At 32.1% G+C, this 27,923-nt stretch overlaps 3 protein-coding genes across 4 annotated transcripts; 1 reads left to right on the plus strand and 2 right to left on the minus strand.

Moving 5' to 3' along the window:
• Positions 1–1,314: 1,314 nt before the first annotated feature.
• On the minus strand, positions 1,315–5,322 carry LOC114740523 (50S ribosomal protein L1, chloroplastic-like). The gene is given in 10 exon segments (XM_028928685.1): positions 1,315–1,827; positions 1,830–1,845; positions 1,941–2,020; positions 2,023–2,065; positions 2,158–2,241; positions 2,776–2,903; positions 4,045–4,098; positions 4,204–4,383; positions 5,137–5,196; positions 5,291–5,322. Coding segments are annotated over 7 exon segments (453 nt in total). The 5' UTR covers positions 4,076–4,098; positions 4,204–4,383; positions 5,137–5,196; positions 5,291–5,322; the 3' UTR covers positions 1,315–1,756.
• Positions 5,323–11,379: 6,057 nt separating this feature from the next.
• On the plus strand, positions 11,380–14,625 carry LOC114740522 (protein PNS1-like). 2 transcript variants are annotated; one of them, XM_028928682.1, is made up of 5 exons: positions 11,380–11,501; positions 11,617–11,925; positions 12,204–13,115; positions 13,457–13,690; positions 14,181–14,625. In XM_028928682.1, the coding sequence occupies exons 1-5, from the start codon at positions 11,484–11,486 to the stop codon at positions 14,358–14,360; spliced, it is 1,653 nt and encodes a 550-aa protein (XP_028784515.1). In that variant the 5' UTR covers positions 11,380–11,483; the 3' UTR covers positions 14,361–14,625. The 2 variants fall into 2 exon arrangements, with proteins under 2 accessions (XP_028784515.1, XP_028784516.1); XM_028928683.1 differs by having other exon boundaries at positions 12,207–13,115.
• A 4,630-nt stretch (positions 14,626–19,255) lies between these two features.
• Positions 19,256–27,804, minus strand: LOC114740525 (beta-glucosidase 42). Its single transcript, XM_028928687.1, has 13 exons — positions 27,522–27,804; positions 26,482–26,548; positions 26,318–26,376; positions 25,989–26,064; positions 25,231–25,305; positions 25,069–25,156; positions 23,798–24,023; positions 22,404–22,519; positions 21,670–21,884; positions 21,553–21,587; positions 21,364–21,463; positions 20,707–20,815; positions 19,256–19,834 (listed from the first exon to the last, which is right to left on the minus strand). Exons 1-13 carry the CDS (start codon positions 27,645–27,647, stop codon positions 19,639–19,641), a joined length of 1,488 nt encoding a protein of 495 aa, XP_028784520.1. The 5' UTR covers positions 27,648–27,804; the 3' UTR covers positions 19,256–19,638.
• Between the last annotated feature and the right edge of the window lie 119 nt (positions 27,805–27,923).

Genomic DNA, 27,923 nt, shown 5'->3' on the forward strand with positions numbered 1-27,923 from the left:
ATTTAAAAAATGATGATTTTCTAGACCTAGGATTATTTTCAAGTTTAAAACTTGGATACCAGGATTTGTAATCATCCACTTATTGGGATATCCACAGAGATTTTTCATTGCTGATTTGATCCTATTTCGTTTTCATTTATACGGTTTAAGCTATGGTATTGTATTCTAATCCAAATTGATACAGCCCTTGTTTTCCATCTTATTCCGAAATTTAGCAATAATTTTAACGATTCAAGAAAAGGAAAATTACATTAGTTCAACTCTAAAACCCTCAATTGCCCCAATAAAGGGAATTGATTCTCCTTCAAAGAATATATATATACTTAAATATTATAACAAAACATTCTCAAGGGTTTTTTTAGTCTTTTAAAACAGCTATAAAAAAGTTATCACGACACAAGTGATGTTAGGAGTTGAGGACTGAAAAACACGTTACAAAATTAAGACAGAGACTAAGGGCCTGTTTGGATATCACTCAAAACTATGATTTGAGAGTCAAAACCATGGTTTGGACCAAGTGATATCCAAAACAGCCTCATTTTTATCAAAACCTGGTTTGAGGGAAAACCTGGTTTTGACTAGTGAAACCATGGTTTATCGAAAAGTGAGAATTTTTCGCTTCTGGGCTTGAAAATGAGTCATATGAGTGATTATTAAGTGTCAGAAGCTGCCAATCGTTTATTTGACAAAAATACCCACAAGAATTGTTTCACGCCTGTTCACCTGTCGACGCCTTTGATCCTGCCATTGCTTGGACTCTGGGACTTTCGTTTCTTGCTGGAACGCTAATGAAGCTGAACCAATTTTCTAAATATAATATCATTTAGTTTTCCCTTTGACCCAAAAAAAAAATAGTAATATCATTTAGTTTTCATGGCTTTGTTAGCAAATGTTATCATTTTTCCTTTCCGCCTGGATTAGATTGTTCGACCGAGAAAATCAAATATATATACACATATTAATTGTTTATTAATTATATTATCTTATATATTATTAATTATGTTAGTAAAAATACATATAACAATTTTATTTTTTCAAATTAAAATATATTATAAAATTTCTCTTTTATGTAATTATCATATTAACTTATACCCTTTTTAGTAATTTGCACATATAAAAAATGATTCTAATAACAACTATCCAAACACTCTCACTTTATCAAAATCACTTTTTTACAAAATCTATTCTTCACAAAATCTATTTTCCCAAAATCTATTCTCCAGAAGCTATTCTCCAAACCATGGTTTGGTTTCATCCAAACACTCCCTAAATGCACTTTGACTATTGGAAAGACAGATCATTCTGGGAACCTGGTAACACTGGAATACAAAATGGTAAAGAAAAGGATACAAGTTTAACTTCCTACACCAATTGTGACGAGTGCAGCGAAAAAGCTGAAGAAAATGGTCAAAACCTATACATAGATTCAAAGATTAATAACTTGATGATGGCATAACAAAGAATATTCACTAAATTAGCGGTGAAGTAAATACAAGATTATCCTCCCCTGGGGTCAGAAATTATCCCGCGTGCATACTTTTGGGGTCGGATTCCAACATAGGTATGACCACCAAAGGATCTCCATGTTCGTCCCTGGGCTCTATGTCACTTCTTGCCATCTTTTGACTGATCAGGTATTTGGTGCAAGATCAGAGGCCCTAACCCAGGGAGCTTATTAAAACGAAGCAAAACGAGCATTTACAGGTGTACTCCTACTTCAGATATTAGATGGAAGCTTCCAGCATCTGTCTGATGTTTACCTGATAGAAGGTCCCATTGCTGATATGTGTGCACTTCTCCAGTAGACACCTCTAACACCAGAGGGTCGTTTGCTTCTACTGATTTCTGTTTAAGAAAAAATTATGACAATCAATCAAATTCAAAACCCCGTTTGTGAGTAAATGCATAAACACAAGCAACTCTGGTTGGTTAGAACATACTATTGCAGCAATTAAGTTTACAAGAAGTTCCTCCTCCGAAAAGTCGGCTTTTCCAAAAGGCAAATGCACAATTCCAGTTTATCTGCTCTGTATATAATCTTTTCTTGCTTGAATTTTGCTATAGCCTGAAAAAGAAAAAATTCAAGGCACTCTGATTCAGTAAATGCTTTTGAAAATAAAAGAGTTGCTTCATGTCATAAGCTTTTGGATAATATACCTGAGGAATATTGGCTGTTACAGTCCCAGCTTTTGGATTAGGCATCAGGTCCCTTGGCCCCAGAATTTCACTTAGACTAGCAATCTGATATAGGGATCATTGAAAATTATAAGAGTTTCCAGAAAAATAAATAATCCACCTCTAAATGAAGTCTACAGAATTACCAAAAGTTCAATCTAGGGAGAGATGTTATGTATGTAATAAAAATGACTTACATCACATCACAAAATTAACCTTAACCCCACACTAAGGTTTATTACAACATAATGAGCAGCAGATAAGCATCTTATCAAAGCTTTTTGTATTGAAAACAATAATCAATTGGGTTGCATCTCATATCATGTTGTTTACAATATTTACGTCATTGGAAAACAGGTGGGCAATAAAGAACCTAGCAGGCTTTACATTAACAACCAGAAGAATGATCAACTGAACAGGTGGATTTCAGCTCACATCAGGAGCCTATTTTGTAAATAATTTTGCCAGGACCAACCATTGAGATTACTTACTGAAAATTCAAGGCAGCATTATTCAATGCGTTCTTTGAAGTATATTCATAATAATAATGAAAAAAAAAAAGAGAAAGAGAGGAAGTTTAGCATTGGGAAGAGAAGGCACCTTAGGCATCATATCAGGAGAAGCAATCAATTTATCAAATTCCATATATCCTCCTTTTATCTGTTCTATCAGGTCCACTCCACCCACCAAATCTGCTCCCGCATTTTTTGCTTCATCGAACTGTTCCCCTAGATAAGTTATGAATTATGAGTGGCAATAAGGCTGGTTGGAAATATTAAGAGTATGCCATGATTCGTGATATGATCAGTCTTTTCCTTTTTCATTTTTATTGGAAGGCTAAAACAGAAACCCTGGCCTCATTAACAAGTCACTAGAATTGATGCTCACTCAACCCATTATACCATAATACCACATATGTTAGATGGGCAGCATCCAGATCATTATTTCCAAGTCAATTACTCAAAAAATGTTTATTTTGAGAAATCTTTAGAAGCATTAAATAAACACGTCAACAATATTCCCTGAGGGGGAAAAAGGAAAAATTACACCCCACACGCACGCATAATCCCAGGAAACCAAGTATGGGAGAGGTCTTTGTAGAATGTAATTATAAAATGATGGCACTGTTTGCGTAAGGTAACATAAGACTCAGGGAGGTAAGTGTTTTTTTAACATTAATTATGTGAGTTGGTAAAAAGGCTTCATCCCAAACGACAGAAAACTATCCCATTATAATGTGAAGTTCAAACTGAAAAAACACTAACAAAGTTACAATTAAGAGGAATGGATTAGGAAAAAGCAACTACAGTGCTACAATTATTTATTGAGCAAAGATTATTTACAAATTAACATTTCTCCCAGAGGACAAATAGATGCATGGAAACCCTCCAAAGCAAGTAAATAAGCATAGGCTTAAACAGGTGACCCATCGTTCACAAAGGACTATATCTGGATGGCTGAAAGTGGGAAGAGCTTCCCAGAATAAAAGAAACAGGCGACCATCATCACACAAGGAATAATTGCATCATGCCAGCCATTGTTAATAAGGAATCTCATATTTTAAAAGAAATCATAGGATTGTATGAAAAGGGGCCTATCCTTTGCCCTTGGAACACGAATGGTTACAAGATAGAAATATAGATGCAAGCAGCAAGTCAGTAACTTTTATCTGACTACTGTTTTTGAGAATTCCCTAATATCCAGGATAGTATGAACTTTAAGCACGTCATGACACACAAGATTTTATACATGCTCATTTATATTTTTCTTTTTTTGGAAAGAGTATATAAGAAGGCAAAATGTCCACCGCTTAATAAAGTAAACTGGAATTAATCAGAGGAAAGAATGACACTTGTGAAGCATGAGTACCTTGAGTAAGAACAGCCACTTTGAGAGGCATTCCAATTCCTTGGGTAAGCTTACCTGTTACGATTTGATGAGAAAGAGGAAAAATTTATGTGTTACTGTTATATTTATAAGAACTTCACAATTTAGATACTAAAATCAAGCAAAGAGCAGAAAACTCACCGTTGCTCTTATTTGTTGGTCATTATATTTAGGGTCAATGTTGAGACGAAAATGGGCTTGTACTGTTCCTACAAATTTTGTATTTGCTGTTTGTTTTTAGTAAAGATATTGCCGTCTTTAAATCATACCCTTTATACTCTCCCTCAGTCCATGAACCTCTAACAACCTCTTATATCTCACCTGGTGAGACAACAAAAAAACATTTAGCCTTGAAGGGAAAACATAGCAAATACAAAAAAAATTCAAAGAAACAACAATCACCTGAGCTTAAAAGAGAACAAAAACGACTTTTAGATAATTTTGGCAACAAGCCGAAACTCTTGGAAGTATGCAAGAGTCGAAAAATGAAAATCAATATAAAATATTGCATGGACTGTGAGATATACATAAGAACAACCAAAAAGTCTAGAAGTGCATATTACCCCTCCAAGTTGACAAGTGAATATATTATAGTCACCACTTGCGTAAGACCGATGTAGATAAATCTTAAAGCTTAATTAACAAGACAAAAAAGAACATGAAAATAAACAACTCCCCCATGATTCATTGAGAATAATATACAAGTCAAGCGCAAACGTATGGCATTCTATAAGACTAATCCAAAACTCTGGGTAAAAATCAATGAAATTGAAAGTAGGATTTATAAAGGAGGCACCGCAAGACCCTGTACTACTTCTCTTTCGGCAAATGACAATTGACAGCACTAAGGTTAAAGCCTAAGACCTACAAAACCAGCCATTCCCTTCAACACTAAACTGCACCTAATAGCTTTCTGAATGTGTAATGACGATGCTTTGCATATTCATCTCAATTACATGATAGCAAGTTTGAAAGCCAACTACGAAACAATAATTATAATTTGCCAAAAAAGAGAATACACATGAATAAGCGAAATTAGGGTCCAAATATTATAGAAGAAAAGCGAAGGCATACTCTTAGTTTATAAAGAGGCAATACGCTCTGAAACTTATTTCCCTCAGTTAAAAAGTATACCTATACAAGCAAAATCCAATAATCAAATTCATTGCATAACCCCATTATTCATAGAAAATCAAGACAATTAAAAAAAAACAAAATTTACGCATACCCTCTCCGTTTTGAGAGGCAATGCAGCTTCACTTTCTTAGGCTTGGGTAGTAACAGTATTCGCGGCGGACCCATCATCCCTCTGTTCCACACTCTCAGCAACCTCGGCCTTCGTCGCCAAAGAAGCCACAACGACACGGGAAGCCCTAGAATTAGAATTAGCTTCTGCTGAAATTTTACGTCGATCCATCTGCCAGAGATTCTCGCTCTGGACTTTAAACGCAATGGGAAAGAGAGAATTATAGACAAGGGTTTGGGATTGAAGGAGGACAACGAGGGAGTGAGGTCTTGAGGATGTACAGAGGAAGTGGGAGGAGTGAGCATGAGAGATGGATGTGTGGCGCAAGTAGCCATGGCGATAATGGAGGAGAGCTGGAAGGAAGCAAGCTTTGGCTAGCAATCTATATATGAGAATGAGAGAGATAAGAAGCGGTTTCTTGTTTCTGTGGTCCATTGCTGAGCTGATCATTTATTTTTAGTAAATTTTAGAAAATAAGAAGGCTGAAAAAAATATTGCCACAAATAATTAAAATTACATCAAAACCTATTTTATTTTATGGAGTAAAATATTTATGCATAAGTCTAAATATATCCACAAGAAATGAGACGACAAATCTAAATCACAAGCGACTTGTAAAACAATTTTTTTTTTTTGTTTCTTCTTATGCATGGTTTTTATTTTTTCAAAATTCTTATTTAAAACCATTTTTTTATTTTTATGTGTTTATTCTCTTATATATATATATATATATATATATTCAAACACTATCAAAAAGGTGATTCTCTCAAAATATTAAATTGAGGACTCAAATTAGATTTTATATTAAAGACAATATGTGTAAGAAGCTCAACTCTCTCTTATCTTTGATTTTAATCTATCACTTTTATATAAGCACTAAAGTTCTAGGCATTGAATTGTAATGAGTGAAACGTAAAAATTGAGTTAAAATCAACTAAAAACTATATGGATTAGGTTATACACCAAAATATAAGAATTGAGTTAAAACTACGAGGATAAAAAAATTACTTTTTTTTCTTTTATTAATAAATAAAACGGTTTAAGGTACTTAAATATCTTGAAAATATCTACAAATGGTTACCTAGTACCTCAAATTCTTTTGCTCTTATGTGTCCTGAAAGTTTTTTTCATAATAAATATATCTTAATCATTATCTACTGTTAATTTTTAAGTATTCCTTCATAGATACTTTCAAATATTCACAAACCTTAGCCCATAAATAGACTACTTTTAATTTCAGTGAATTAGGTGAGAGTAATTTATTATAAAAAGGAGGAGAATATATATTAACATAATTTAAGCTTCTTGGCTCTTTGCCATGTTCTTATCATCAAACACTACTGGAGCATCCCCAACTTCTACACAAAATATTCAAATAGCCATGGAAAATTGCATGTAATTTTTTTTTTTATGGAGGTCAAAATTTTGCATGAAAAAATTTGTACGTAATTTACAAAATCCACAAAATTTGAATCCAAATCTAAATATCTTTTTATTTTTATTTTTTTGGCCAAGGAGAAAATCCAAATCCAAATATCAAATGGAATGAAACTGACATTAATATCAATGTGCTGAACTGGTGATCAATAAAACTGAACGAACTGGGGACCAATGAATAACACGGAAGAGATTACACGTCATCATTTAGATGTGACACGTGTTGCGACCAAATTGACTGCTCCTTCAGAATGCATATGAGCCACACCTTTGTCTTGTCTTTTTTCAAAAAGGAAATTACTTTAATAATAATTTCTCTACGAATTATTATTAATGTAATCCTAATTATTATATAAAATCATAATTAAATTCAAGAAATTCATTTTAATAATCTAAAATTTATTGTAAATTATTTTTGTCTAAACTCTTGTTATGGCTATTTCAAAACTCTATAAAGGTCTCCTAAATTTGTATCGAGATTTTGTTCCTAAAAAAATAATTATAATTATGATTGTAAACTTTTGAATAATACTTTTTTTTTTTGTTGAAAAAAATGAGTCATCAACACGTAATTTTCCTCTCATCTGTGCTTGTGACCAGCAGACAAAAACGAAATGTCGTTTTGAGGTGGGCCTTCACACCTCAATATCAGAGGCTGCAATCTCTCTATCACTAAAATATCCTTCTATTATTCTTAATTTTCTGTGGTTAATAAATATCTTTAGCATTTTATGCGAAGGCAGGTCAATTTAAGGTTGTAATTGTACAAAGTTCCAGAATATTGATGGATGGCCTTGGGACATTATGTTAGATGATTCTGACTCGTGACTTATCTATAAGTTAGCATTATTATTCTACAAAGAAAAATATTTATCGATAGATCCAATTTGCAAAATAATTAATAAATTGAGTAATCCAATTTGCAAAATATTTATGGATGAATCTGACTCATGACTCATCTACAAGTTAAAATGATTACTATTAATATATAGAGAACATACTTCTGACTCCTGTCTTTTAATAACTTGGATTCTAATTTTAGTTTCACACAAATAACCAAAAAATGGAGGGGAAAAGAGCCTTTTTAAAAAAAAATATATAATTGTTAATCTCTTTTGATCCGATTTTAGTTTTTGTCCTTATAGTTTCATGAGGAATTGATTTAAGTTTAAGTATAATGATCAAAATCAAAATTTGTTGAAAGCATATAGACCATTCATTAAACTCAGACTACAAAATTATGAAACTATAAAGACTAAAATCAACTATAATTAAATCAAACTATAAAAACTAACTATGATATTAACCATTTTCCTCTCTCAATTAGGGAAAAAGGAAATACTAAAGCTAAATAACTTATCACTTGTACTTATTTTATGAAAAAAATCAATGTAAAGTCCCACATAAATAATTTAATAATGAATGCTTCATAACAAGTTAGTAGTATAGACTTATTGTCATCTCATGTACTGGAATTTTTCATTACATATATATATATATGTATATATTGTTGAGCTGCTCACTTATTGAAGGATTTTTTAGTGATTAAATTATTTTTGAGAAATTGCACAATGATTTTTTTCCTTATTTTATCTAGCTGGGTTACTCTCTTTGCACATAATGAGAAAACTCTGGGCTAAGCCCAAAACTTACTTATTTATGGAAAATAGCCCCACATATTGGTTATGGGCTTTGAGCTTGTTTCAGTCCATTACAAACTATGAAACTCAACAGTTAGAAATTCCATCTAAAACAGCAAAATAAAGTCAAGTCTAGCGAGAAGGAACTGATTTCCTATAACGTGATAAATAAATATTCAAATTTTCATAGAAAAGATAACTATATTTAATATCTGATCAGGATTGCTTCCGATACCTATGCTTAAAAAAAAAAGAAGAAGAAGAAATCCATCTAAAATAGGAGTTTGAAATCAGCCCATTAATTATATAGCAATAGTGCCCGCATTAACTTAAAACAAGAGCGCCAATAATGTATTGTGAGCTAGGTAGGTTACCCGTAGTTGAAGATTCTCCGGATATGTTATTTTATATTAAGTTGGGTCTATTATTATTTATTAATAGGTTTGGCTTCTCAACTTTTTAGGGAAATTATTTTATTTTAAAATAAAGATTCGATTTCTTTATCACTCAAGAAAGTGACATAGATGAGCGACAACGCAACTTCAATTTAATAAAAATTCAGTTCATAAAATTTAATTCGGTATGGTTGAGTTTATTAAATTTAATTATTTAATGTAGTATTAATCTTTATATTTTATAATTCAATTACAACTCAATTCCTTAAAAAAAAAAACGTAAGGATCAATTTATAAAATGCTGAATCTTGAATTATTGAGTTAAAGAATTATTGGATTACATGGACTAAATTGTAATTAATTCAAAATTATAGAGACTAAATAATAATTTTTTCATTTTAAAATAACCTCGAAAGAGTAGTGAGCCATAATAGATTAATATAATTTTGGTTTTAATCTCTCAAATTTCAAACTCATAGTTTTAGTTCTAGAAATTTAGTCTGTTTTAAAATGTTGGTCTTCATAAATGTGATAGTGTTAAAATATATTAAAGTGTTATAAATAACGTTAAAATGGTAATTTGAACTCACCAAATGGCACCTAATTAAATTTTGTGTAGATAACAAAAGGGGTAAAAAAAAAAAAAAGAACACGTAGCTGTTTAGCCTCCATTTTATCTTTCTCATTGTTTATTTTAAGAGTTATTTACTGTGCTGTTATTCATATAAAATCTAATTAGTTACCATTTGATGAGTTCACATCACTAATTTTACTATCATGCATGACATTTCGGCATATTTCAACACCGATGCATATTCAAGGACTAATATTTTAAGACAAACTAAATTTGAAAAATTAAAACTACGAGTTTAAAATTTAAGAGATCAAAACTAAAATAAACTCAAATTTTATATATTAAAAATTATATTAACCTTTTATAAAATGGCTGAGAAATTTTTTTTTTGTTTAAATGGCATCCAAATTTTTGTGTTCCACCAACTATTGCCCAAACTTCTTATTGTTATCTAAAAATTATATATCATCATTAACTGTAATATATGATTATCAGTAATACTACATCTCGTCCTTAATATATAATTTATTTGACTAATTTAAATAAATTAAAATTTTTTATTAGATTAGTTATTTATAATAATTAGATGTTGTCTTTCATAAAATATCTTTACTAATCATATATTAGCTAAAACAAACATTTTATTGAATTTTATCATGTGCAACTATTACAATAACTATTTAAAAAAAGACAAATATAAAAAATAAAATAAATTAAAATTTAATATTTAATATTAAATTAAAAATCAAATCAATTATTATATTAAGTATCAGTAGTATTTTATAGTATTTTAAATAATTAAATTCTAGCAAGTACTAAAGTCGGTGGAACCGGTGATGACTTGATATGCATGCGTGTCTGTTTCTGTTTTGTCAAACATTTTCTATTTATTAATAAATTTTTGTTACTCCAAAATATTTGAATTTCAAATAGTAAATCAATAATGTCTATCCATTTCAAATCCTATAATCTCACTCCAGCAAATTCTAATCAGTTATTTATAAACTATTATCATATTCATTAATCAAATTTGGTGTAATCTGTTGATTTCATTTTATGGTTTCTAATTCAGTTTTTTTTTCCTTCCAATCCCTGATTAATTTCATTTTAAGTCTCTATTTGTCATTTCCCCTCTTAGTCTTAATTTCATTTTGTCAACCATGTGTCAAATCTCTAAAACTCGTAACATATTGCTGGTTTGATGAGGATTATAATCTCAAACGGTAGTGCTTAACTCTCTTAATTTAAAAATTAAAGAAAAAGAGATAAATATTAATTTGAGATATGAAATCTGATATAAAAAAACTTTTTTATATGTATATTCACACTTGACAAAAAAAATGCATATTCACATACTTACACGTGAGAATGAATGTAATTTTCTTTTCTTTTCTTTTTCTATTTTGGAAATTGGTGAAAAAATTTAGATAAAAATTTATTTAGAAAAAATTATAGGAAATTTTATTTAATCTTTTATTTTTATATAAAATATGTTTTTGGTTTTTTAATTTTGATATGCCGTCAATCCTGAATGGTATTTTTGCAGCAATTATTAATAATATGTCATTATTTATAAATATTTTATCTAAAATTTAAAATTTTAATATTAACAATTTCTTATTAATCCAATAGAATTAAAGGATTGGGATTATTCAGGCCAAAATATGATTAAAATTTTAATATTAACAGTTTTTTGTTTTTTGTTTTGACCATTAGAGTTTTTTGTTAATCCAATAGAATTAAAGGATTGAAATTATGCAGGCCTAAAAATGATTGAAATACTCGAAATTAAAGGATTAAAACCTTGGGTCCAATTCCAGACTCCAAAGTTTCAGGCTTTCAGCACGTGCTCCGCATGCTCTGACACGAGCTTCATTAGTTTAGCAGCCCGTGGGACGTGATTTCCACGCGCTATTGGATTGATTTCTTTATTCGTACGTGGGCCCAAAGTATTTCTTTATTAGGAGGCATGATGAATTGAATTGTAAAGGCCAAGTGAAACAAGAAAGGGTGTAAACTTGTCATTGTGTCATCGATCATAATAGAATATCACAGCCATTTCCAGACACAAAAAAACTACAAGTCCATCATCATCGTCTTCTTCTTTCAAACGACATTTCAACTGCCGAATGGGTGCTGCAGAACCTGTAAGCTTCCATTTTTTTCTTGGCTTAAGCTAATTCCTGTAAAGATGCGGGCTTATTTCGTAAATAAGATTGCCTTTTATGTAAAGTTATGGAGTTTTTCTTTCTGGGTATGCAGGTGGTTCAGGGAGGGAATGAAACTGGAGCTAAAGTCAGAGAGGAAAATGGAAAGGAGGAGGAGGAGAGGAAAGCAGTGGATTTGGAAGGGGGTTTACGAGAAGAGAGAGTGATTCAGATGAATAGTAATGGAACTGGAAGAGAGAATCATAATGATCGTCGTGAAGACATTCTGCTCTCGAAGTTCCAGACGTTGAACCCCACTAATCCATTGAGGATTGTGATTAATGGACCCAATAATAGGGTTCCAAATCCTTCTCCTGCTCAATCTCAACGTCCTCAACCTCTTTCCATTCCAACCCCACAAGAAGTAAGTCCTGTTTCATCTCCAGAGAAATGGCTACTGCTTGATCAAGAAACAAGTTTATCACTTTAGTGAACATGACTTGTTTCCGTTAAAGCCTACCTGGAATCTCAAATCTTCTTTCTATCTGTCAAATTTTTTTCCAAAGTTTGTGTTATGGTCACGAAGTATGTACTTGTTTGCGTTGTGAAATTCTTGAAGCTGAAGCTAAGCTAAGCTAAATCTTTCTGGTAAGCTACTATATTTTCTGCTAAGTACTCAACCGATTAATCTTGAATTTTCAGCAGCGCCGGTTGACTTTGAATTCCAGAAGATATACGAACAGAATATCTCTTTTCCTCTTCCTTCTCCACTTGTTATTAGCTATTGCCCTGGTTTGCTTTCTTGTGTTTAAGGGAATTCAGGGGCTAATCCAAGGATCGGATTCTATGGAAAGGAAAGAGAAAAGACTATTAAAGTACTTTCTACCCCAAGTGGAAGCTGCAGCTCTCTTGAGCATCATTCTTGCGTTTGCATGGCAAAAAGCAGTTAGGAAATGGCCTACATTCATGGTTCATTTCATATTATGGTGCTCTTTTGTGATGTCTCTATCTGCTGGAATTCTCCTACTTTGTTTCCAAAAGCCTCCCACTGATGGTGTTGGAGTTTGTTTGGTTGCTTTTTCAATAGGCAATGGCTTATATGCTTGTTGGGTTAATAGGAGAATTAAGTTTTGCAGTAAGATTTTGAGTTTATCGCTGCAACCGACTTCAAACTTCACTGATTTGAACCATCCCACTTATTATATGCTTGGTGCTGGATTCTTGTGGATGACTGTCTGGATATTGGCTGTAATTGGAGCCTTGAACTTCTATTTCCCTCCTTTGGTCATCATTGCTTTGGTCTTGAGCTTGGCTTGGATTACTGAGGTCTTGAGAAATGTGGTTAATATCACTGTAAGTAGAGTCATTGCACTGTATTACCTAAGAGGAATGCAAGCAAGCACTCACTTTTGCTTCCTGAGAGCTTTAACCCGCAATCTTGGAAGCGCTTGTCTGGGGTCTCTCTTCGTTCCAACAATTGAAACCCTGCGAATCGTCGCCCGATTTCTGAATCTTCTTGAGGGAGAAGATGAATTCTTGTTTTGTTGTGCTCATTGTTGTCTCAATGTCATGCAGTCCATCTTCAGAAATGGCAATGGCTGGGCCTATGTACAGGTAAACTCAGATAAAGATAACTACGATGATATTTTTAATTGTCTGCTTATGGATAATGGTTAGATGGTACCAAGCATGGCAAAAGGATCAAACTTGGGCTTGTTCTTTCCTTGCGTATCTCTTTTCTTTTCAGCTTATGATATATTCTTTGAAAAGTTTTATTCTTTGGTCCCTAAGGATATATGCCAGATTCTGTTGTTCTAAGTTCACTAGAAAAAAGCGCAGAGTAGTCACCATCTGAAAGCACTTCAATTCAATGTGCTCTTCACTTTCGTTCTTCTCTAATTAGTTACTAATTAGTTAGTTAATGGCATCTGCTTTTTTCTTAAAATTTTTTTCAGATAGCTGCATATGGAAAAGGTTTTGTAATGGCATCTCAGGACACATGGGCTCTGTTTGAGAAGCAGCAAATGGAAGAACTAGTGGACTCTGATATAACAAGCGCAGTCTGCTTCTTCACTGGAATTTGCAGTGGATCAATCTGTGTCATTGTTGTGGCTGCTTGGACTGCTAAAGTACACCAAAGTTTCACGGCCACTCTGTCTCTTCTGACCTTCTTCATTGGATACCTTCTGGTCAGTCCATTCAATCCCTTATTCCCCCCTCCTTGATCACACTGAAATCATCAGCATGTCATGATCATATCTGCTATATTCATATGTTTGTGCCACATATCCTGTCATTTGAGCATTGTCAGGTTCCAAACAGATGATAATTCATTCCAATGTAGTTTTTTCAGGAGAAACATAGTTTTTAGTCCTTCAAATTATGGTTTTGGTTAACTTGAATTAAAATCCTACTAACTTTTTTGTTACGGGATCAATCCTTAGAACAGAATTGTGGTCAAAGTCCTTACTATTACCGAACATCATCGTCACATCAGTGACATGTTATTACCACATCACCGAGATATCATCTCTAAGAACCGTTTCCTTAATACTAAAATTATAGGGACCACTTAAACCCATAACCTAGTTTAAAGAATATTGAGTCCCTTTCACTCAGTTCAACTAGTGTTAATTCAATTTAATGTGTTAATAATGGGACCTGTTGATGAAATTGCAGACTAGGATCGCCATGGCAGTGCCTCACGCATGTGTTAGTTGTTACTACGTGTGCTATGCAGAGAACCCACAGAACAGAGTGTTTGATGAAACAATTAAAGATCGTCTCTCTTTGATGAAATCAAATCGTGATATGAGTGTGCGTACGCCTCGAGTTTCATCAAGACTGCTTAGAGTTTAGTTCACTCACAATCTGCTCAGATCCTCCTTCAAGCTTAAGCTTCTTCTTCTTCTTCTTCACTGTACAGATATTAGTTCATGGCCAACAAGTTGAGCCATTCATTTTTGGATGTTCGTAGTGTAGTGTAGTGTATTGTATGGAGAAAATGAGAATTCTTTTGAGATGGAGGCAAATAAGAAGAAAACTTGCATACAATTCTTTGTACTTTGAACTGTAAATTTCCATTAATCATAACATGACGGTAAATTGAATGGTTTTTTTACCAGAGTGATACAAAGGATGAGGATGCGTCTGGGGTTTATTTATTTTACACTTATCATTTCTTTATTTTTTTTATTTGTTTCTCTTTGATTACAATTTGGATCCTTAATTTAATTCATATTGTTGTTGAAAGAATAATGTATTTGTCAAGCGTTTATAACGGCTGTTTGAAATAGTTTATAAGCAGTTTTTCAATTAAGATTTACAGAATACGTAAGGAGTTTTATCTCGACTTATATAAAACATGTTTATAAGTGCTTACAAATATGACTCCAAATAAGCCATAAATAATGAGCAAAAATACACCTTAAACTTTATACAAAATTTTAGTTGAGTCTTTTAATTTTTTTAAAAAGTATCTTTTTAGTACTCTGGCCATAAGACTCAAATAATTTTTTTAAATAACAATTAATAACATCACATTTGGTTTTTTTTGTTTTGGCTATCGTTATATAAGTTTAAAAGACTGAAAATACACTACGTAAGTTATATATTTTTTTACTACCATAGGAGCAAATCTAGACTATCCAAAAGAATATAAAGATAAACTAAGTTATATAAAAAAAATTACAGTTGGTAAAGTTTTCAGTCTCTTAAGTTATCATTTCTTTATTTTTTTTAATTTGTTTCTCTTTGATTACAATTTGATCCTGAATTTAATTCATATCGTTGTCATTATCGCGGAAAGGATAATGTATTTGTCATGCGTTTATTAAGGGTTGTTTAGAATAGCTTATAAATAGCTATTCAATCGTAATTTACAGAATACGAAAAGAGTTTTATCTCGACTTATATGAAACGTATTTATAAGTGCTTATGAATGTGATTTCAAATAAGCTATATATAATCAGTAAAAATATACTTTAAACTTTATACAAAATTTTAATTTAATCTTTTAATTTCTTAAAAAGTATTTTTTTAGTACTCTGACCATAAGGCTCAAATAATGATTTTTTGAAATAACAATTATTATTACCTTAAAAATCAAAACTATTCAAAAGAATTTAAATATAAATTAAGTTATATAAAAAATCACAGTTGGTAAAGTTTTCAGTCTCTTAAGTTATTTAAAATTGTAGAAGTAGAATAAATAATTTAACCTTCAACTTCAAGGAGATTTCAATATATATAGCTATAATTTATAATATCCTACTGCGACTTTTCCCCCCTCTCTTTTTGAAGTATATGAGGAGACAGAGAATAGTCAAAGAGGTTTTTATCCAAAAACGAGTTCTCTAGAGTAATCAAAAGTCAACTTAAAAGCTTCCTTGTGGAATTGTCCAATTGTTGCGTATTTATGTTGGTCATCACTTGATCACTTTCATTTTATGCCTTTTTTATTGTCATTGTTTTTATATAATGATATGACATCCAATATAATAAATAACTCTTTTAATATTTTCTTTTAAAATAACATAAAATTTTTCTTAACTTATAACATTATGTATAAATAACTTTCTTAATCTTTAAAATACTACTCTCTTAAATAAAATCCTATTTGACTTTATTTGATCCTAAATATAAGACCCCAATCCATTTTGTCTCTCATAATACATTTTTTTTAAAGTACCCTTCTAACAATGATAATTCTAGTCAATACACTTGATTAGTAGGATATTTTTTAAAAAATAACACCTATTTAAGACAATAACTAACTCAACTTACTTTCTTAATCTTTTCAAATTAATCAACTGGCTCTTATAATTAGGACCAGAGTAGTATTTTTTTTTCAACTATAAGTTGCGTGCGGATAAGTAATGTATATAATTAATCGTATAATGAATACAAGAGTTTAGAGATTTTATTGTAAAATTTTAAAGGTTATACAAACTATTTGTATGTGGTTCAAAGTTCAGAAAGTTTATATATAATTTAGCCAGTTTTTTTGGGTCATTTATAAGATTCAAATTAACTTTTAATTTTTTTTAAGGTTAAAAAAATTAACTTTTAATTTTGAGATTTGCCACAATAGCCTTCTCACTTTGGACATATCTATATGGATAGGAATTAAGATAATGTAGCTGCATTTTCATAATGACATGTAATACGCAACGTAAGTAATAAAATATACCTCTAATTCTGGCTGGACTTTCATTATTTTGACTTTCTTATGCCCTCTTTTACTGGAATATGACAGAATATTCTTATTATTTTATATTAGTTAAGTCTTATATATGAAACAGAGGTTAAGAATAATACGTATATTATATATAATTATATAGATTCTCATTCTAGGGATAATTAATCTCCAGGTGCTTATAGTTTCATTTGATTTTTTAATTAGGTCTCTATAAATTTTTTTATCAGATCTTTTTATTTTCACGTGTTTTTAATTAGGTCGTTTCAATTTTTTTCTTTTTTACTAGGTCATTATAGTTTCACTTATTTTTTAATTAGGTCCTTTGTAGTTAAAAAATTTATTTATAAAATTTATTCTTAAAAATTAATTTCATTTTTAAATTAATAATTATATAATTGGACAAAATAATTAAGAGAATGATTTATTAATTAATATTTAATTAGAATAATCAATTGTAATTAAATATAAATCATTTATACAAAATAATTAATATAATCATTTAGTAATTAATAATTAATTAGAGTAATAAATTATAATAAAATATAAATTATTTATAATTATATTCTAATTTTAGAAAATTTTATTATTATAATTTGAATTTTTTAATTATAAAAATTAGAATTGAAAAATAAATAATACATATGTTTAACTAAAAATTTAAAAGAATATTAACATAATATTATTATAATAATTATTATTCATAGAATATTATTATTTATAGAATAAAGAATAAAATTTCAAGGACCTAAGTAAAAATAAGGTAAAACAAGGACATGATAAAAAAAAAAAAACTATAGGGACCTAATTAAAAATTGGTTGAAATTATAAAGACTTGCATATTAATTGTCCTAGATTTTATATATTTTAAAAATATCTCGTAAATCACATAAAAAATTAATTATGAAAAATCCCAAAAAATGATTATTAAATTTTAAAATTTCAAATTAGGAATTACTACAAAAATATGTTGTCATTTGCTTTTCGAATATAGTCATTTTCTTTACGAGTATAGTAACTAATACTAATTTAAAATTTTAAAATTCAACAATCACTTTTTTTGGAAATTTTTTCTTTCTTACAATCCGAACATCACTAGTCTCACACAATAATTTTTGAAAAAATTCCAAATAAATACTCTAAAAAATATAAAATTGCAATTCAAGTTTTCGAATTCAAAATTTTATTGCCAAACCGGGTTTAATATAAATTAGCAAATGTTGTATAAGAAATTAAATTGCCCTACTGTTTAAACTTGTTATTTGGAATATTGCACTTGTAATTTCTAATATCATACTTGTTATTCCCAATAGTTCACTTGTTATTTCCAAAAGGAGGACAACTTGATCTCTTACACAATATTTGCTAATTCATATTTAAGACCTAGTTCTTAGCAGCATTTTTTTGAATTCAAAAACCCAAATTACAACTTTCAATTTTTCAGTGTCTTTATTTGCAACTTTCCCAAAATAGAGACACACTTTCACCAAAAAACCTTGAATGATACACACACACACACATTAAATCACATCAATAGTTACAATTAACATTTACAAACTTAAGCCAATCGCCTAAGTTTACAGGTTACACTTTTATATAATTAAAAATAGACGTAGATTAATGAGGAAAATTATGATTTTGGCACGTTTCACTTACAAATATATCAATTAACAATACCGCAGCCTTTTGACTCAAGTCTCACATAGTCTATTATTTTCATAAACAAAATTTAAATTCAGAATTCAATTATATCAATTAATAATACTGCAGCCATGAATTCAAATCTTGAGGACTTTCTTGGTAACATTTCTAATAATCAGGACCAAAGTGTTAATTTGGGAAAATAGTAGTGCTAAAAAGCGCAAAGACAAGTCTAAATGGGTGTCTATTACAGAAAGCCACTACTCATATGGTGGAGCTGGTTGTCTATGTGGAAATCCAATCGGAGTTGATCCAAAGAGAAGGTTGGCGGAGACCCGATAACATTAAACTCCCGACTACACTCACGCGCCCTCCTCGCTCACTAGCGAATCAGCACACTTCAAACACTATTAGAATTTAGAACTTGGAAATATGAAAATTTAAACAAAAAGTCGATGCTAGGACTCATTTCTGCTCCCTTTGCTACAGGTAAATTAATGCTGAACATCTGATTAATTAATTTCAAAATATGATTACTACTCTGATTTTTAGTATAAGAGTTAAGTAACTAACTTACGAATATTAATAAAATTAATAAAATTAGTTATTTGTAATAAATATAATACCCTTGTTAGCCATATGCATTAAATTGAAAACATTTTAATATGTGCAACCACTACAGATACTACTTTTGAAAACAAATGAATAAATGGGGAAGATCAAACGGATTAAACTCTTATATTTAAGACTAAATTAAATCTCCAACTAATTCTTATATTGGGGGTGTTTGGCAACCTTCAAACCATTGTTTCAGAAGCACTTTTCCGCAAAACGAGACAAATTCTTTCACATATTTACTTCGTAAATCATAAAAACACTTCTGAAACCATGGTTTGGTTTCTATCCAAACACCCCCTTAGACTGAAGGTAGTATTATATTTGGAATGCTCAAGAACAAATTCAACAGTCTCCACCCACAAAAAGAAAAAAACAAAAAGGCGAATCACTAGAAAATATAACTTACTTTAATATGATTCACATGATGCGCTAGAAATGACCCCAATCCAATCCCACCAAGCCCTGCATACAACATAACTGCTAAATGCAGATTATAACAGCAATACTGGCGAACTTTATTCTGTACTCTTTAGATTATAACTGCTTTGAGACACTCGAAAAACCTAATAAGCAGATTTTGCCCCCATCAGATGCTCTAGACATGGCTCTAGAAATCCCACATTAGCTTAACACACAGCAGCATTGCTAAATGCAGATGAGAACAATACTATTAGTGAACTGCTACTCTTCTTTGCCCTGTTTGCTTTCATTGGCTCTGAGGAACTTTGAAAACCAGTAAGCAGAAGATTTGGGGTGCCTTGTGAGCCCATTTTTGTAATCCACATACACCAATCCAAAACGTTTAGTATAGCCTTGGGCCCACTCAAAGTTGTCCAATAATGACCATGCAAAGTATCCCCTCACATCTACTCCATCCCTGCAAATTATTCAAATGTATAAACAAACTTTGAGATTTGATCCTCCGGTATAGGTTCATAATTTGCTTTTAAAGTTAAAAAGATTTTATCCACTTATTTTTCATAAGAAGAGGTGAGGTAAGAAAGTTTTGCTTACTTTACTCGATGATTCTAAAATCCTGTACAAGAATGTCCATGTCACCTCAAAACCTATGTCACTGCTACCTAAAAAATGAAAATCCAACCCTTTGCAAAATAGAAGTTCTTGGTTTCGGGCTTCAACACTTTATTCTGCCACGTGTATTTCTATTCATATGAAAGACTTCTTTGTCATATATATACCTGAGATCAACTTTTTGCAAAGTGTGCAGCTCAGCATTCTGTATCTTTTTCTTTCTTTCTTTTCTATTGTATTGTGTCTTTTTTTTTTCAAAATATTTTTTGGCTGATAATAGGGTGTTTGGTTTTCAGGTATACCCTACGAAGAGAATTTCTACAACAGAAATCGTTATGCTTAGGGTAGAAGATACGGAGGTCAAATTAATAACCTTTTAATTGAATCACCCCTTTCTAATTGACCCGTTCAATACATCGAATAAAATAAAAGACTAAAATACAAAAAAATGACCTTGAAGATAAAAGTGACCCTCATACCCCAATAGTAATATAAAACGACAAAAAACTATTGAGTGATGAATACAAGAACATATTAAACACTAAAAGAATTAAGAAGAATATCTTTCCTGGTTATACAAAATGGGGCCTTATTGTGGATCATTACTGCTATTAAAGAGTTTAAGTATTCACAACATATTTCATTCTAAGTAAAAGTCGGAAAAATTCATTTATTGGCCAAAAAATAAGAACAAAAAGAAAAAGTGGGCAAACTTACTTGATTGCCAAAGCAACTGAGGCAAGATATTCCTTGTAATAGCGTACTCTCATTTTGTCATCTAACATTTCATTTAGTGGCAACTTATCATCATCTTCATCATCCATACCTGTCAAACGGAAAATACAAAGGTCAGAGAAATGAGAACCACTTAAGAATGCATTTTGCAGCACAACTGACCAAGTAAGCCTAAATATGTGACTGTTAAGATCCTTCGGAGGAATCATTTCCCAAAAGCTGGTTCATGAGGTTAGAAAGGTCAAGATTACCATAACCCACACATTAGACTCCTACACTTCCAATATGAGATTAGAGAACTTCCAAATGGATCATTAAATTATCCAGTACAACTAATTCATTAAAATTAATCAATTAGTCTGATAATCAATTTACAATATGTTCCGAACAGAAATCTGTTAGGCGCATGTTAAGGATTTAGGACAATGTCGATACAGCCCACAGTTATTATTCAAAAGGAAACCCAGATGTCATAAGGAGTCAACATTCAAAGAGATATAGAGATAGGCAGAGAGATATCAAAATCAAAATCACCTTTCAATTCATGCTTGTTTCTCTCTAATCTCACCTCCAAATAAATCTTAAATAAGTAAGTAGCCCTTGATACATGCAGATAAACTGAAGAGAAGTATCACATACCATTCTCAGTGACGTATACGGGGAGATTGTACTTCTGAGCTATGTAATTCAGAGTCTTCCGGATGCCCCAAGGAACAACATAGAGCCATTCTGAAGCAGCCTGCCAATCATTTCCAAGCATGTAACGTTTGCTTATTTGTGCATGCGTAGATGCGCACAATTGCAAGGATAGAGAGAAAAGATTTATACCTTCTCACCTATGAGCTCACCACCTTCCCATTCCACTGAGGATAAACAGAAAATTCAATTAGAAAAACAATTCAATTAACGGATATCTTGAAAATGGTGTAAGGCTGCAAGTATTACCAATTCTCTCCATTGCTTGTGATCTATAGCAGTGACCTGCTTCAGAGCCTTCCGTCACATGAGAAATTAACCTTGATGTGTAGTGGTTCAGACCAATGAAGTCCAGTGAATTTGCAAGCAACTTCTTATCCTCCTCTGAGAATGTTGGAAGTTGATCTCCAAGTCGTTCACGCATAACTTCAGGATAGTCTCCAAAACATAGGGGTTGCAAAAACCTGGATGAAATATATACAGAGTAGACATAAGTCAGAGTCGGCGTTGTATTCTCTAGACAGAAATAAAATAACCACAAAAAAAAAAGTCCGCATTCTAGCATATGCACAAGGTTAGATTGGCTAATCAGCAAACCCATAAAAACCAGTTTTGTCGATTCTTTTTTCACCTTCCAGTTTTCCATTGCTCATTAAAGGTCAAAGCAAACTGGGTATAATTTCATATTTGCAATAGTATATAATATTAAAAAATTATCACAAACAATGTCTGTAGCACTAAAGAATATTAGAGAGAAATTCTAAGTCGAAACCAGAAAATTCACTGAATTTGGTTTCTTATTAGTATGACATCAGCGTGATATAAATTTCCAGTGGATACAAGTCTTCCCATCAAAGGATTGAAACTTAATTAAGCATTACGTATGTGAGTACACAAATGAAACCACTTTTTTTTTTTTGTTGGATAAAAAATGATTAACTTCTTCGCTAAATTATAGCAAGAAATGGATAAAGGTATACTACCATCCAAGCTGAAAATCCAGGCGCCTTGCAGCAGCAGATTTATCTTCAATCTTATCAGAATAAGCTTCCGCCCATTCACAGTCTACCACCCAGCCCACTTGCCCCCCTTGCTTTTCCTGGAAATCAAGACAACAAGGTTAAGAAAACGCTGTCTTAATAATATCTATTCTTCCTTTCCATCATTGATTGTAAAACTCACAGAACAACTTTATTCATATTTGATAATCATACTAACAGTAGATGTGTAATATGAGATATGGCAAAATGAATCGCATTCCAGTAAATGTTTTCAATGCGTAAACTTTCTGCTTGAAACATGATATAGCAAAGATAATCAGGTAATGAAAAGAGACCCAACCAAGCCAGGTTAAGAAAATTCTATGGGGTCAACAGTAAAAAATTAAGTAATTAACATCATTTGGCCGATTGGCTGGTGTCCTGGAGCTAATTAACAACTTAGTAGTAATGAGTGGAGCATGCCTTGCTCTAGATTATTATGCCAGCAATTACTACTTACTGGTATCTAAGTATCATTTATTTTTACAAACCAAGGCCTAGATGAGAATAGTGGTATACAAAATATAAAATATATGCCAATGGAAACTTGCGCTAAGGAAACTTTTAACGAATTGTTCTTCCTTATTGTCAATTATGTTAAGAAGCCATTTAACTGAGTGGTGGTTGAGAATAATACTAAAGCTTGACTCCCTTGTATACGAGGATATGTTCCCACAGTGAGGGCATAACCTAAAACAATGTCCTTCCTTGGTTGGAAGGGATGAGATAATATGGATGGACAGTATAGGGACATGGCAATTTATGTGCTCCGAAGCTCACCATTCTGCAACTTTAGACGTGCATAAGGGAGTGAACTAGATGACCGCAAAGATGGGCATACTATGCTATTAAATGTTGAAATTGAGAATATGGACCATATTTGACAGTCATGTCACGAATATTATGTTGGATTATTGTCTTAATGTAAAAATATCAGCCCATTGTAGGTACGCCTGATAAAAGAGCTAATAATGTTTACCAAACAGATGTAATTAACGCTCAAGTGCCAAGACTACTACATTAGGACTTCCTTCCCATACTAAGTTAGAACTGCACAGATCAGGATCACCTTCAATACTACCACTTCTGGTCCCGTTAACATGTTGGAAAAAAAAAATGCTACTCATGGTAATATAGCATAAAGTGGTTTAAAAGCCAAGATAAATGCCATTATCTGGATGGTCTGACATTAAATTTGTGCCATTACTCTTACAAGCTATTTCATGCATAATCTAATATTATAACAACAGTAACAGACAATGACAGACTATGATATACACACGGTTGAATTATTCAAAAAAAACATTCTGGGGCATCAGTAAAGTACAACACCGCACCTGGTACTTGCTTCGGTATACAGATGCAGCTGCTGCATGAGCCAAGATTTGATGATGTGCTGCTAAATATGGTTCTGTTGACGAATTTTCACATCTTCCTGGCGCAAATACCCCAATATCGTACCCATTGATAGCAGTTTGAAGGGGCTCATTGATAGTAATCCAGGTCTTCACTCTATCACCAAAACTTGCAAAGCAAGTGTCTGCATAGATTGCAAAATATTCTCTGGCGTATGCCATTGATGAAACCAGAGAGATTAGAGGATTTCGAAGAAGGAATGTTAGGATAGAAGAGGAAGAAGAATCTTTAGAAAATTAAAGGAGCAGAGTCTATCTCATTAATAATCTCAAGCCAATGAAGAAAATGATAGAATAGATAGATTTAAGCGAGTGGAAGAGTCTTTAGAAGATATGAGCGAGAATATAACTTAGACATTTTCCAAAGCCAAGGGAGATTCTCCATAGAATTCAATTAATATTCATTGCCTTCCCTCTGAATACATTCATCTGTACTTTCATAGCCTTGACACATGATTGAATAATGAATATCAACTCCAGAGATGACATGATATAGAAAAGAGGACTAATTAGCTACTGTTCTTTATTAGTACAGTAACAAATGATAAAAAGGAGGAAATGAAATACTAAATTGAGAAAATCATGAAGCTTGTGAAGCAACCTAATGAGAAGCATATGGAGGAAGTAAATAGAATCTTGAGGTATCTCAAGACGACCCCAAGCAAGTGGTTGTTTTTCCAAAAAGGAAATGACAGAGGCACACAAGTATACTTCTACGCAGTCTAGGCCGATTCAGTGGTTGAGAAAAGATCAATCAATAACTATAACACTCTGTAAAGGGGAATTTAGTTCCTTGGAGAGGTGAGAAAAGTGTCGTTGCCAGAACTGAAGAGGTAGAATTCCAAGATTTAGCAAAAACACGTGAAGAAATATGGATTTAGATGCTCCATAAAGAATTAAGTTTCAGAGTTGACTTGCTACTGAGGTGTTTTGTGACAACCTGGCAACAATTTTGAACTATTTGGAATAAAAAGTGACATCACATCAAGCATAGGAATAAAAAGTGACATCCAAAACCATATTTATTAAAACCTATGCAGCAGCAGAGCAGAAATCCGTCACATGAAGCATAGGAATAAAAAGTGACATCACAAGTACTTGTTCACATCTTCATGCCTTGAAAAATATAACATGAAATTAGGAAAGAAACAAATTGTAGGAAGGAAAAATTAAATCAGCTGCATATCACTTACATGATTTTTTTATCTAACCATCCTCCCATTGACTCATGGAGATGCAGCGGAAGATCCCAATGGTACAAAGTTACATAAGGCTGAATACCTGCTGGTAAAGAGTTCTTAATATATATTGTAGTCGTGACTACAAAGAAGTGTAAAGATGAAACAGTTTTATACCTCTCTGAAGAAGAGCATCGATGAGGCTATTATAAAAAGCAATCCCTTCATCATTGACTTTGGTTCCTAGACCGTCTACATGAAGGGGGGAAAAAATTAAAATTAATAATATACCCATATTCGTGGGACAATTTAAACAAACAAAGAGTTGTCAAATATGCAGAAAAAATATAAATTAGGCAGCAGAGGCTGGGAACAAAAGCTTATCTTATTCGCAAATACACAATTTAAAATTTGGTTATTTTCATACTTCATGGGTTTAAGAACATCAAAAAGAATCATTCAAAAACTAGAAAAGTCGCTAGTATATTTTTATTGCATTTTGTATGCCAGGAGATTTGATAATTTTTTGGAATATGATGATTTTAAATTTTCCTTCATATGTATATTTCATTTACATGCATAAGTTTTCAATTTTATATATAACAGGGTATCAGTTGGTGAGAGCAAGCTTATAGTTTTAGTGGTTTCCATCTCGGACGTCCAAGTTATTGTCGGGATAGGATCACAAATCAAAGAAGCAAATTCACAAAATCACTTTTGACTGAAAATAATAATGTCAGCAGACAGTCCGTGCCAAGCATTTATAAACTCTCATGATGATGAGCTTAACAGAAGGAAATAGGGTATTCTGTCCCCTTAACAATGAAGAAACTCTTAAAACCTTTAGGCTGTCATTGTAATGAAATTCTTTTAAATTGTTTAACAACTAACCATACGGGAAATCTGTTAAAATTCTCATCAGCAGCAAAACATACCAGGGAAGATGCGGGACCAAGATATTGAGAATCTGTAAGCACCAAAACCCAACTTGGCTATAAGATCAACATCTTCCTGTTAACATAATTATGTGCTGAAAGGTCAGCAGAGTTAATAATTGTATTTTGTTGATTTCCTCTGTACCCATGGAAACCAGTTCAGATTAAGGGAAAACATGGATGAAAATAGTATGCACAGCAGCAGAAGTCCTCAGGCAAATTATGCATAACTAATGCTGTAAACACTAGTTCACGTCAAAACAAAAAACCAATAAACAAACAAAAGAAAAATAAATGTATAAGATATATAAAAGAATGATATTGCTGACCATGTACCGATGATAATGATCAACTGCTACATCTCCATTGCTTTGGTCAATAATTTTTCCTAACATAACAAGAAATGGAAACCAAGTATGATAAATAAATGAGACAACAATTTGCACCATTCAAGTAAATTAATAGACAATCCTCCCGAAATAAGTTCCTATACCTTCAGTGTGTGTAAAGGCATCCCATATACTTGCACCTCTACCGCCCTCCTTGCAAGCACCTTCTACCTACAAATAAGAAACAAGGAGTGAAATGCCTGATTGAAAAATTTCAGCATCACTTACATTATAAATATTAGTATCTAATAGTGAATAATTTTTCCTATCAAAGCACTCAAAACAAAACACTAATCTTTGTTGTTCTCGTAATAAATTTATCATGAAACATTTAAAAGAAAACATTGAAAAAAAAAAAAATCTTGAAACTACTCAGACTGATTTCCCTACGAAGATCAGTTTGATTCTATATGAATTCAAGTACAGTTTGCTAACAGCTGTGTTGAATAGCTACCTGAAACATTAGAAGTAGCAACATCACCATATATCATTTTTAATAAAATAAAACTAACGAAATTTATTCATTTAATTTCTCCCGGCCAAACATTTCAACACTGATAGTGGGAACGGCATAATATGGAGTAGTGATGATCATCGGTAGGTAGGGTACGATAGTCTCCATCTCCAGACCCATATTTGGCAAAATCAAAATTTTTCATTCCTACCAAACCTTTCGATTCACATGATCTGAAGTATTTACCCAGAATAACTAAAAACGAATAAATATCTGCCAAGTTGATGTTTCATTTACGTAACATTTTTAACATATAAAAAACAAAATATCTCAATCAACTATGAACATAATTTAAAAACAATAAAATGTCGCTTGGATGAACTTTTTTTGGGCCATAAACAGTCCACATAGAACACAAAACAGCAGATGCCCAGGTCAAATTTGAAGGACATGAAAGCAATCGCGCAGAAAAACGACTGGAACACCCACCAAGACATGCATACAGATACATTCTCATTAGAAATTTCCGCAGACTCAACTCGAGAGTTCAATATGGAAAAAGAAAACAGAAAAAAAGGAAAACCCCATGAACATCCGGATCATATTTTGCCCACAGAAAAGAATAGCATAAAAAATTGCACACTGCTTCCACAGATGAAGCAAGTGGTTGATGTGCATCTGATCACAGACCTGGTAAGATGAAGTTGCAACGCCGAAGACAAAGTTGGGAGGGAAGTCGCTGCGAGAGACTTCTCTGTTGACAAAACCATCTTTGTTCTCTCCATTATCATTCACAATTTCATCCTTCTTCGCCATTGCCAAATCGCCCTCTTCCACTCTTATCTACTGATAGCAGAGAACTTTGTCACTCCTCACCAGAGCTGAAACACTCCCCAAACTTCAAGTCTCAACTAGAAGAGCAGGCAAATTCGACGACGCTCTTGCGTATATTATATAATGAAACGAAGACCCCCATGAGAAGAAGAGAAAATGGAAGAACTTTGGAGTAATTTTAACGTCACTCTTTCCTCTCTAACTATTTATCTCACTTTAACAGTGGCTATTCACGTATCTCACTTTAACTTCTAAAAT

The sequence above is a fragment of the Neltuma alba genome, unplaced genomic scaffold, assembly GCF_004799145.2.
Source record: "Neltuma alba isolate B1F8T4 unplaced genomic scaffold, ASM479914v2 tig00003167_pilon, whole genome shotgun sequence".
NCBI lineage: Eukaryota > Viridiplantae > Streptophyta > Magnoliopsida > Fabales > Fabaceae > Neltuma > Neltuma alba.